The 12,026-nt window shown below is 40.4% G+C and overlaps 1 protein-coding gene across 4 annotated transcripts in view; it reads right to left on the reverse strand.

Annotated features, from left to right (window-relative positions):
- Nucleotides 1-7,093: 7,093 nt before the first annotated feature.
- CSMD2 (CUB and Sushi multiple domains 2) overlaps nucleotides 7,094-12,026 on the reverse strand; it is a 577,361-nt gene continuing 572,428 nt past the window's right edge. For all 4 annotated transcript variants that reach the window (XM_088791016.1, XM_088791015.1, XM_088791014.1 and 1 more), the window contains 3 exons: nucleotides 11,149-11,287; nucleotides 10,765-10,980; nucleotides 7,094-9,548 (listed from right to left, as the gene is read on the reverse strand). In XM_088791016.1, the coding sequence (XP_088647142.1) occupies nucleotides 10,821-10,980; nucleotides 11,149-11,287 (299 nt within the window). In that variant the 3' untranslated portion in view covers nucleotides 7,094-9,548; nucleotides 10,765-10,820. The remainder of the gene's footprint in view (nucleotides 9,549-10,764; nucleotides 10,981-11,148; nucleotides 11,288-12,026) is intronic.

Raw genomic sequence — 12,026 nt, forward strand, 5'->3', positions numbered from 1 at the left:
CAACTAGTAACTTATAAGGGAGCCCTCATAAGATTGTCAGGTGATTTCTCAACAGAAACTTTGCAGGCCAGAGGGGATTGACACAAAATATTCAACATGATGAAAAGAAAGGACCTACAACCAAGACTATTCTACCCAGCAAGTCTGTCATTTAAAATTGAAGGACGATAAAGAACTTCCCAGACAAGAAAAAGCTAAAGGAGTTCATCACCACCAAACCAGTATTACAAGGAATCTTAGAAGGACTTCTTTAAGATGTAAAAAAAAAAACAACCATCAAAAATATGAATAACAAAATGGCAATAGCTACATATACATCAACAATTACTTTCAATGTAAATGGATTAAATGCTTTGATCAAAAACATAAGATGGCTGAGTGGATAAGAAAGCAAAACCTTACATATACTGCCTATAAGAAACTCACTTGAGATTGAAAGACAAAGTAAAGGGATGGAAAAGGATATTTCATAAAAATGGAAATGGAAACAAAACAAAACAAAACAAAAAGCTGGGGCAGTAATACTTACAGACAAAATAGACTTTAAAACAAAGGCTATAACATGAGACAAAGGACCCAATAATCCTACTTCTGGGTGTTTATCTGGAGAAACCTAAAATGCTACTTCGAGGGGACCTATACATCCATATGTTCATTGCAGCATTGTTTATAATAGCCAAGATGTAGAGGCAGCCTGGGTGTCCGATGATGGAAGAATGGATAAAGAGCAGGATATATAGATATAATGGAATATTGCTTGTCCATGGAGGGGAATGGGTTCTCGCCATTGGGGCAGCATGAATGGACGTGGAGGGTATTATGCTGAGTGGAGTATGACAGAGAGAGAAAGACAGATGCAATGTGATTTCACATATTTGTGGAATATAAAGAACAAAATAAGCAGAATAGAAATAAACTCATGGATACAGAGAATATTTTGATGGTTGCCAGATGGGAGGGCAGTTGGGAATGGGTGAAAAGAGGGAAGAAATTAAAAAGTACAAATTCATTGTTACAAAGTAGTCATGGGGATGTAGGGTATAGCAAAAGGAATATAATCAATAATATTGTAATAACTATGTGTGCTCATATATAACTATATGTGTCAGGTGGTTACTAGATTTATTGGGATGATTGATGGGAGGGGGTTGGGGGGATAGGTTGAAAAAGGTAAGGGATTAAGAAGTACAAATTAGTAGTTACAAAACAGTCACGAGGATGTAAAGTAAAACAGAGAATATAGTCAAAAATATGGTAATAACTATGTATAGTGCCAGGTGGGTACCAGACTAGTCAGGGGGATCACTTCTTAAATTATACAAATGTCTCACCACTATGCTGTACACCTGAAATTAATATAAAATAATACCGAATGTTAACTGTAATTGCAAAATTAAAAAAGGGGGAAAAAGGTGAAGGGAAATAAGAGGTCCAAATTTCCAGGTTAAAACAAGTCATGGGGATGTAATGTACAGCATGGGGAATATAGTCAATAATACTGTGATAAAATAGTACGGTGTCAGATGGTTGCTGGACTTACCATGGTGATAATTTCTTGAGGTATATAAATGTTGAACAACTATGGTGTACCCCTGAAACTGATATAATATTGTATGTTAGCTATATTTTTAAATAAAAATCTTTACAAAATAAAAAATAAGAAATAAAAGCAACTGCTCAAACTGGAAAAAACATTTGTAACTAGGTGTGGTGATGGATGTTAAATATATTTATTGTGGTGATCAAATATCAGATCATGTTGTACACCTGAAACTAATATAATGTTATATGTTAATTATACCTCAATTAAAAACAAGTAAAAGAAAAAATATTTACTTGGTGTTATAGTCCCGTAGCTTAAAGAAAAAAGAAAAGAAACTAAGAGCTCGATATTTAGTGTGACCATTGCTTTGCTACCTGGGTATCATTGCTTTTGGACACTTTCAATGGACAGTTTTAGGAAATAAATATGTATTTTAAATTTCATGAAATCATGTTAATATTTCTAATTCAAATTTAATATTGTGATTTTTATTAACTTATTGCATATTTATGTATCTTACACATAACATTGTGGTGTTAACTGACATCAACATATTATTTGCTTTATCATACAACATACACAAAATTGTTTCAAAATTACAATACCAATATTACTATTAACAATAAACTAAGTAATGTTTAAGATTTTATTTTTTTGCAGTCCTATTATCCTTAGACGAGATATCACTAAGCCAGGGTTCTGTGTTCAAAAGTGACTTAAAATGGCTATTTTCTCTCTGTGGTTGTCATCCATTTGATAAAACTTTAGGTCATTTTTTGCTGTTTGTATTCAATTTAAGGATTCAAAAAATCTTATAATGTTTAAATATTTGAATATGTAAATTTTACCTGCTATAAAGGTTAAAAATTCTACAAAGAGAGATGTACTCAAGGTTTTTGCTCCCATTCCTATCCTTTCACCCCATTCCTAACTCATTCTCTATAAGTAATGATAGTTTATCCTTTCTGCATTTTTTTGCAAGAAAAGCAAATATGTATATAAATTATTTGCCTTTCTTTTTAAAAAAATATTTATTATGAAAAAATGTTAAACATACAAAAGTAGAAAGTTTAATGAATTTTCAGCTTCAATACTTATCAACTCAAGGCTATTTTTGTTTTATGTATATTGTCACTCACTCCTTCTAAATATTACTTGGAAACAAACTCCAAATGTCATATCATTTCATTCATAAATATTTCAGAATATATCTCCAAAAGATAATGACGCCTTTAACCGTAAACATATCCATAATACCCTTATCACACCTAAAAGTTAAAAACTTTTATTAATATAATAGGACTATTCAGTTAGTGTTCACTTTTCATGGATTGTCTCAAAATTTAAGAACAATCTGAGTCAGGATTCAGATAAGGTCACACACTGCCATTAGATTTAGGATTAGGTCATTTTTGCTGATGAGTTTTCCAGAGTCTGTGTATTGTCGGTTGCATCCCTATGATATCATTGAACTTGTTTCTCTGTCATCTGTATTATCTATAAGCTAGTACTGAGATCTAGAGGTTGGATTGATTCAGATTGGACTTTTTTTTACAAGCGTATTTCATAGGTGTGTTATGTACTTCTATCAGAAGGGACACAATGTCTCTCTTTTTGTGCTGTTAACAGTCATTGATTATGATTGCCAGGATTTATTCTCATAGGAGTTTCAAAATGGTGATACTTCAATTCTTTTGTTCTTCATTTACTAGCTACTACTATAAAGAGAAAAGTCCCCTCCTTAACTATTTGGTTACTCTGAAATACAATGCACACAAGAAAAGCAGGAGAAATGCTCGCTTTTTTCTGCCTTGTATTTACTGATTGTCAAAGTAATGAATTGGTTCCTTAACAGTTTTCATAGATGACCAATGAGTTTTAAAAAATGTTACTATGAACTCATAGATTCAAACATATTTACTATGTTTCCTTCCATTGCCTTTATTATTATTATTATTACTGTTAATGCTCACATTTCCCCATTTTTGTCTAGTGAGAGCCTTTTGAAGTTGCCTCTTGACTTCCTTTGACATGACACAAGTAGTCTTTGGTAGCTTCCTTGTTTTTTGGGATAAGATTTTCCATGTTCATTTTATACATTTCCTGCACCAGACCTGGAATCAGCTATTTCTCCAAAGAGCCCTGGTTCCTTCTGTTGAAAAAAATAATAATTAGAAACCACAATCTGGGTGTTGAACATGCTCCGTGCAACTGGATTGTTCATTGTTTCTAAGTCTTTTCAGTAGACAGAGCCAGGAAATATATATATACGTATGTGCATACTAGCATACATACATACATGTACTTGAAAGATAAAATACATCATGAGATCATAGTGATATTTCCAATTCAAATTCAGGACTAAAGGGTTTCACTTAACTTCATCTAACATGAATTTCCTTTCTTCCCTGAGAAAAATCCTGGTTCCCAATGAAATTAACAAAATTATTCATATGCTTTTTCTCAAAATAAACAAAACAGTATCAAAATAAAATACCAACCCTATCATCATCAATATGATTTCTGAAAATAGTTAATTTTTGTAGCTCTTTTTGTCTTTAGTTCTAACCTGCTATGGATATACAGTTCAATTACTGCGTTGTCAAAATCACTTAAAATGGTTTGTCTCTTGTGATCATCCTAACTCCACAAGCTGTATTTATTTCATTTTGCTTTGAATTCATAAGTTTAGTCCCCTTCTTTATTATACAAAGAATCCAGAAACATACACTCTTCTGCACTTAGTCTTTTTCATATAATATTTTATCTTGAGAATTATTCCATATTAGCTCTTGGGAGCTTCCTCATTTTTTATTTTTTATGTTTTATTTTTATTTTTAAAATTTAAGTGTGTTTTTCCAGGACCCATCAGCTCCAAGTCAAGTAGTTGTTTCCATCTAGTTGTGGAGGGCGCAGTTCACAGTGGCCCATGTGGGGATCAAACTGGCAACCTTGTTAAGAGCACCAAGGTTTAACCAACTGAGCTAACCAGCTGCCCCTGAATTTTTTAACGGCTGTATAATATTTCATTGCATGCATGTACCCTTGTTTATACAAGTCTTCTATTTGATATACACCAAGGTGGTTTTTAATCTTTTGCTTTTATAAATAATGCTGCTGTGAGTAACCTAGCGCATATGTTATTTCATATTTGAGGAGGTATGTCTTCAGAAAAATTGCTACAAGTGGGATTACGGGGTCAAAGGGTAAATAATTATGAAATTTTGTTATATGTTGTCAAATTTTCCTCCATAAGAGTTGGACCAGCAGTGCCTGAGAGAGCCAGTTTCCCCCACATGTTAATCAACAGAGTGTGTTGTCGAGCTTTCAGAATTTTGCCGGTCTAATAGGTAAGAAATGATATCTCCAAGGAGTGAAACTGAGTACTTGTCGTATATTTAAGAGTCTTTGCATATCTTTCTTTTCATAGTTTTGGACTAATTTCTTATGCTACTTTTGGTCTTTTTATTCTTCTCTGTTTTTAAGAGTTCTTTACATATGAGGGATATTTGCAGGAGTATGTCATCTGTTTCAAAAAGAAGTACATTTGCTAATACTGGGTTGCAGAGTTTGACACATATTCATAAAAACTTCCTTGTGATTATTTTGTTAGGTCTTCTACAACAATTTTTTTGTGACCTTGGACTACCGTGGCCTGAGTGGTGAGTTCAAGCTCCTGTTATTGGTGTGTTTCTTTTTCTTTGTGTCTCCTCATTTCTGCTTTATGAAAGTGGCTGCTTCTTACTTGGTGAATGGTAATTAATAACTGTTAGAGTGTTATCAAGTGTCCTTTTTCATCTTGTTTAATGGCTTTGGGTCTGAATTTGGCCTTGTCTCATACTAAGCTGGTGATCCCTGTTTTCCTGTTTGCATATACCTGCTGTCCCTCTGCCCATGCTTCTGTGATTGTTTATGATTCTTTTCTTTGGAAAACTAGCAACTCTAGCTGCTACTAAGTTTCTTTACTTCAGCTCCAAGCCATGCATTTGGTAACGGTATGTCCACTTGGCTCTAGGAGCCCCACAGTGTGTCCATATCTGATGCCACAGTGTGGGCACAAGAGCTCCTCCCTCCCGCCTCCCCTGCTAAAGGTTCAGTTTCCCAGAATGGATGAATGTCTTGAACCATCCAGATAATATGCTTATTCCTTTGTTTTCAGCTGTTCTGAAGCATTTTGTTTTAGGTATGCCTCTTAGCACAGAGTTGAGTTTTACTTTCTGAGCTAACCTGAAAATCTTTTTCATAGGTGACTTGAACCTAATTACATTTAATGATGTAATGGTTTCTTTTCAGATCTGTCATATTACCAGTCTGCTTTTTGAGTTTGACTACTGTAGACACTTCCTGTAAGTGGAATCACATAGTATTTGTCTGTTGCAAATGGTTAATTCACTTAACATAGTGTTCTCAAAGTTCATCCATGTTGCAGCACGTGTCAGAATTTCCTTTCTTTTTAAGGCTGAATAACATTCCATTTATGTACATACCACATTTTGTTTATCCATCTAGCTGTCAATCGCCATTTGGGCTGCTTCCACCTCTGGGCTATATGAACATGGGTGTACACATATCTTTTCAAGACCCTGCTTTCAATTCTTTTGGATATATTTTCAGAAGAGGAATTGTTGAATCACATATATAGTAATTCTATTTTTAATTTTTCGAGAAACCTCCATGCTGTTTTCTGTAGCGGCTGCACCATTTTACATTCCCACCAACAGTGCTTAAGGATTCCAATTTCTCTACATCCTCACCAACACCTTCTTTTTTTTTTTGATAGTAACTATCCTAATGGTGTGAGGTGTTATCTCCTTATGGTGTTGATATGCATTTCCTTAATAATTAGTGATGTTGGCATCTTTTCATGTGCTTACTGGCCATTTGTATATGTTCTTTGAAGAAATGTCTGTTCAAGTCCTTTGCCTATTTTTAAATAGGGTTTTTCTTTGTCGTTGTTCAGTTATGGTTCTTATGTATGCTGGCTATTAATTCCTTATCCAATATGATCTGCAAACATTTTCTCCAATTTTTCACTCTGTTGATTGTGTCCTTTGATGCACAGTTTTAAATTTTGATGTCTAATTTATCTATATTTTCTTTTTTTGTTTGTACTTTTGGTGTCATATCCAAGAAATCACTGCCAAATCTAATGTCATGAAGCTTTTCTCTTATGTTTTCTGGTAAGATTTTTATAGTTTTAGGTCTTATGTTTAGGTATTTGATCCATTTTGAGTTAATTCTTGCATATGGTGTAGCCATTATCTTTTTGCTGGGAGTTCCCAACATGTAGCAGAAGCAACGCAAAGCAGTTTAAGGAAGAGAGTGGTGAACACACAAGGCCATAGATAGATGCTGTATTATAGAATTGCACACTTGAAACCTGTATAATTTTACTAACCAGTGTCACCCCAATAAATTTAATAAAAATTAAAAAAAAGAGATTCCCACATTTCTACTACAGGCTTTCAGCCCAAAATAGTCTTTTCTCCCCTTCCCCAATAAATACTTGTCCCTCGCCATAAAAAAGGACATAAAAATTAAGAAAACAAATGCAAAAATTTATATTTTATTTGAATTCAAAAAATTTAAAATTGCTTTCAAATTCAGGAAAGTACCATAATGCAGGACCCCAAGGGGAAGCCTCATATACAGAGACAGATAAATTAAACGTATATACTGCAGACAAGCCAAGAAGGTGTGTAGATTACATATTTACAGCACTTGATGTTTTCTGAAAACCATATTTATATATTTTGTTACATTTACAAAAAAGGCTTCCACTACTGTTTACCTACAATAATGAAAAAAAATTTACACCTTTTTTTCGTTCTTTTTTGGTCCTGTACAAACTTTGTATAATAAAAATATATCTCTGTACAAAAGATTTTTTTGTTTTACTTTTTTTTTTCCCCTCATGGGATGGCAATGGGTGTGTGATACGAATGGTGGGTGAAGGGCCTAGTATGTCCTGGTCCCTTCCAAGCCTCTGGGGGTGGAGGGAAAATGCCAGAGGTGGGAAGGGCAACGCACAGCAGAGTACTGGACACCTCACCAGCATGTGCTCCTGGGGCGTCTCCTGGGACTTCACAAGGGGACACAGGAGAGGGGCAGAGGCAGGGCTGGAGGAGGAGTCCACTGGTTGGTCTGAGAGGAACGTAAGAAGGGGGAAGGGAGCAGCCAACGCGCTTCCTGCATTTGTTTCTAGGGAAAGAGAGATGAGCGTGTATGTTTGTCTGGATTGGTCCTCTTCCGTGAAGCGCTGGGATGCTGTGACCCAGAGCAGGTATGGGCAGCGCTGGGCGCCCGCCATTGCCAGTCCCAGTCGCAGCTGCTGGAAACTCACTTCTCATTTTGCTCCAGCCAATCTTAACACTAGTCAGGTCTTTTCATTGTTCCAATCCAGAATTTGCTTAAGAACCAGGTATCCCTGCCACTCCATTCCCCTGCATTTCTATTTGTCATTTCAATATGGGGTATGAACATCTGAGGCCAGCCTGTCACACATGCACACGTGCGTGAAGCCCCTGGGGACCTTTCCAAGGACAGAGAAAGTGGCTCTACATGTCATAGTTTGATTCTTAAACTTGTTAGCTTCCCAACAGTATTTATATAGAATTTATTAATGACCCAAGCACAGTGAAACGCAAAATAAATCAAACCCACTTGCAAGGAGCTCGAGAGAATGTGACTTGCATCCACTCCATCCTTTGGATTCAGGAATCCCCAGGTCCTTTGTTTGCTGTGGCAAAGGGCTGCTGGGAGCCAAGGGGCCGGCAACAGCTTCAGGAGGCAGGTACTGGGTCCTTCCCCTGATGCTGCCCAGGTGGAGAGAATAGAAGGCAGAGCGGACATATGTACCCCCAGCCTGGCCCACCAGTCCTGGCCACAGTTCTGCTTTAGAGATATGCACCTACTATTCCCCATCCTTGGTGCCCCTTCTAGACCGGGGTTTCTGGCAGCTGGTGGTGTCAGAGCCATCTGGGATTGCATCCTGACTCCACACTTACTAACTGTGGCTTCCATCTCTTCATTTTTCTGGGCTTCTATTTTCTCATCTATAAAATGGGATTAATAATTCTTATGCTTTGGGGTGTTGTAGGTCTAGAAATAATACACCTCAAGTGTCAGGCACAGAGAAGGAACGCAATACATGTAGCCATTAATTTTTGGACACTGGGGTGGGCTTCCTCTCCCATCTGTTCCAACACCTTGCCGTTGCCTGCGGATTTGGTGTCCCAGTCTGGGCCACAGACTTGTGTCTCTTCTTTGTCAGCTGACAGCCGGACTTGACCTTGGGCTTGTAGCCAGATTCCTGCCCTTAACTCCCCTCACCCACCCTTCTCTTGCAGCACTGCTAGGGGCCCAGAATGACTTTCTAATTCACTGGGTTTAGAATGCAATAAAATTATGTCGCAGAAAATAAAGAAACTGATTCCAAACGATTTCTTAGGATGTTTTTCTGCCCTTGGGGTCGTCCTTGCTGTTACTCTGCAGGTGGCATCGTTCACTCACAGATGGCTGGTCTCTGCACGCTGACCACCGTGGGTACATCCTGCTAACACTCACTGAGACTTGACAAACCGCGTGGGGTGTGTTGGTTTCAATGCTGTGGGTGCCTCCTCTTCACCTCTTCTCTGTGTTGGTGGGGAGCAGAGCATGGGGCCTCTTTCACACCCATTTCTCTGTTTTAAGCTCTTCCATGGACTCCAGTGAAGGAGGTGTGTGTGTGTGTGTGTGTGTGTGTACACTCAGGCCCACCCCCCACTCACACATCCACAGGGTGCTCTGCTATTTTAAATCCATCAGCTTCCTTCCTCCGTCTGCAGCCCCTCTTGCTTTACGGCGCCAGGTCAGGGCACAGTGGGACTCCTCTCCTGGGTGGCGGGTGCAGGTGGCGGCAGGGCGAGGGCCCAAGTCCCAGCAGGAGCAGACACGGGCGGAGGGACGGACGAAGATGGGCACTGGGCACTGTGCTCAGGGGAATGTACTTCTGTCCCCTGGAGAACTGGGAACAAACAGATCATAGCAAAGCTTGTCAAACAGGAGAGGCAGTGGGTGGGGCCGGGAGGGGTGAAAAAGAAGGTAAGATAAAAGCAAGGAAGGAATAAAGGGGAATGAATGAAAGAAAATTAGTTGCTTTGATCCTTATCTTTGATTTTTAATCTTCTTAAATTGAGGGTGGGATGTAGGGATCCCTGGCTGTACACGGCAGAACATATATTTTCCTGATGTCGTCTTTTTCCCTGGCAGGGCCACTTATCCATTAGGCATAGGAGACCCAGGGCCTAGGGGCCACCATACTTTTAGGGACCAAGAAAATGCATTAATTTTAGTTTTTTTCAAAATCAGAAGGGAAAAAATGAATAGAATAATATTGGACATATAATGAATCCAGACTGAATTATATTGACTTTTTATAATAACAGAGTTATCAAGTATCAATTTTCTTAGGTATATATTTTAATGGAGGAAGGGGTCCTTGGAAGCCATCACACAGCCCTGCCCCATTGCCTCTGACTCACTAACCTCCACAGGCTTCTCTGACTTCCCTATGTGGGGCTTTGATTTTAATTTCAGCTGTTCTTTCAAATTTATAATTTGAATTTTTTACCTCATCACTCATTTTAAATGTATGTGTGTGTGTGTTCAAGGTGGTTTTTCACATATTGCCTCCCGGAGCGAAGCAGAACCTTCTTTGCGCTCCAGCACTGGGTAGGTTGGAAGTGGGGAGACGGGGCCATGCTGGAGATATGGGTTGGGTGGAAAGTCCTGAGGCCCTGGATGCTGGGGAGAGGCAGTGCTGAGTGCTGTCTAGCCTGGGAGCCACCAACCCCAGATGACACGGGGTGGAACGTCATGCACACAGGCACCCGGGACCCAGTGGAGCCCCAGACATGCAGCCAGGGTGTGTGTGGTCTGGGGACATTCTTGTTTCTTTCCTACACTATTCCATAGTTCTGCAACTTGAAGTTCAGAGTCATTACTGATCCCCTGTCAGGCCTCATTCATGCTGCCCCAGATTTTACTTTTTCTCTTTTGCTTTCTATTTGTAAGAGTTCTGAGGATGAAAAAGGTAGGAACAGTAAAGATGGAGCATAAAGATGAAACCTCAGAACTATTCTGGCATGTTAAAATAGCCCCACTTCGTTACATACTAGTTTAGGACAGATGTGAAAGGACGCTCGCACAGGTACATGTCTGCCTCCCACACCCCCTCTCACCGGCTGCTGGCGGCTGGGCTCTCAGTGGCGGTGGCGGTGGCAGCCAGGCCTGGGGGCTATACCGCTGTACACACCGTGCTGACTGTGAACTCCGCCTCTGTGGCCATGATGTCTGTGGGCTGGATGTTGCGGTCGTACATTGGGTTCTCAAATGTGGCCCTAACATTTGTGTTCTCGTGGCCAGCGTAACCATTGAACGGAACCTTCGGTCTTCTCCTGGGAATAAGAGCGAGAGTGACTGAGACATAGAAAGAGGAGAGAACCAGGGCGCAGAGGGAAGAGTCCTTTCTTCCTTTCAGAAGGTTACAGCTGTCCTGAGCCAGGAAGGCTCTGGGTGGGTCAGTGGGGCTGGGCCCCGCCTCGTGCCCGCTCCCTTCCCTGTACCTGTGTTTGTAGAGATAGAGCACAAAGCCCGCGATGATGAGGGCGACGAAAGGGACCAGGATTGCGGCTGCCACGGAGCTGCTGTTGGAAGCAAAGTGGCGGCCGATGGACTCGGGGTCTGATTCCAGCATCCTGAGGTCTGCAAGTCCCAGAGCATAAAGGTCAGGTCACAGAGACACAGGCTAGGGGTACAGCCCTCAGCAGTCACTGCTGGGAAGTGAGGCTGCGGCTGGGATGTTACTGTTCTCCAGCTCGGTGCCCAGAGCCCACCACCTGCCTTCCACACACTCAGACACTCCCTGGGAGAAGGGGCCCACGGGTACTGCTCAGATCACGTCCATAGATCAGTGTGCAGTCCCATAGGGAACGCCAGTCTGTGGGAGAACCTGAAACTGTGTCGCAAAATAAAATCTCCAAAAGGTGCAGAAGTTTTGACACTTCTTTTGGTCCTAGAAGCCTCTTATCAGATAAAACCTCACAAGGAAGCCAAAACAGAAAATGGATGAACGTGGACTTACTCTGGGGGAAGTGGGAGAGAGGGCACTACAGTTTCTGCCTCTGGAGGGTCTCCCCTCTTTCTCCTGCCCCTCCCCCCACAAGACTGGGGGGCTCAGAAGAACCTAGGGACACTGCTGCGCCTGTCACGTTCCCCACCTAGCTGAGGGGGCTGAGGTTCCGAGAGGGGAGGGTCTGCTTCTGGAGACAGGGTGTCAGCTGTGCAGCCAGAACAAGAACTCCGGCTTCCTGTGGTCTCCGCAGTGTTTTAGGCTGAAGAGTGAGGGGAACTGTCTTCCAGTATTTGAAAGGCTGCTTCATGGAGGAGAGAAGCCTTCATGGGTCTTACCCTGTGCAGCTCGAGGGCAGAGCTAAGAACAGCT

Source organism: Rhinolophus sinicus, chromosome 14, assembly GCF_057876585.1.
Source record: "Rhinolophus sinicus isolate RSI-liver-muscle chromosome 14, RSI-T2T, whole genome shotgun sequence".
Taxonomy (NCBI): Eukaryota; Metazoa; Chordata; class Mammalia; order Chiroptera; family Rhinolophidae; genus Rhinolophus; species Rhinolophus sinicus.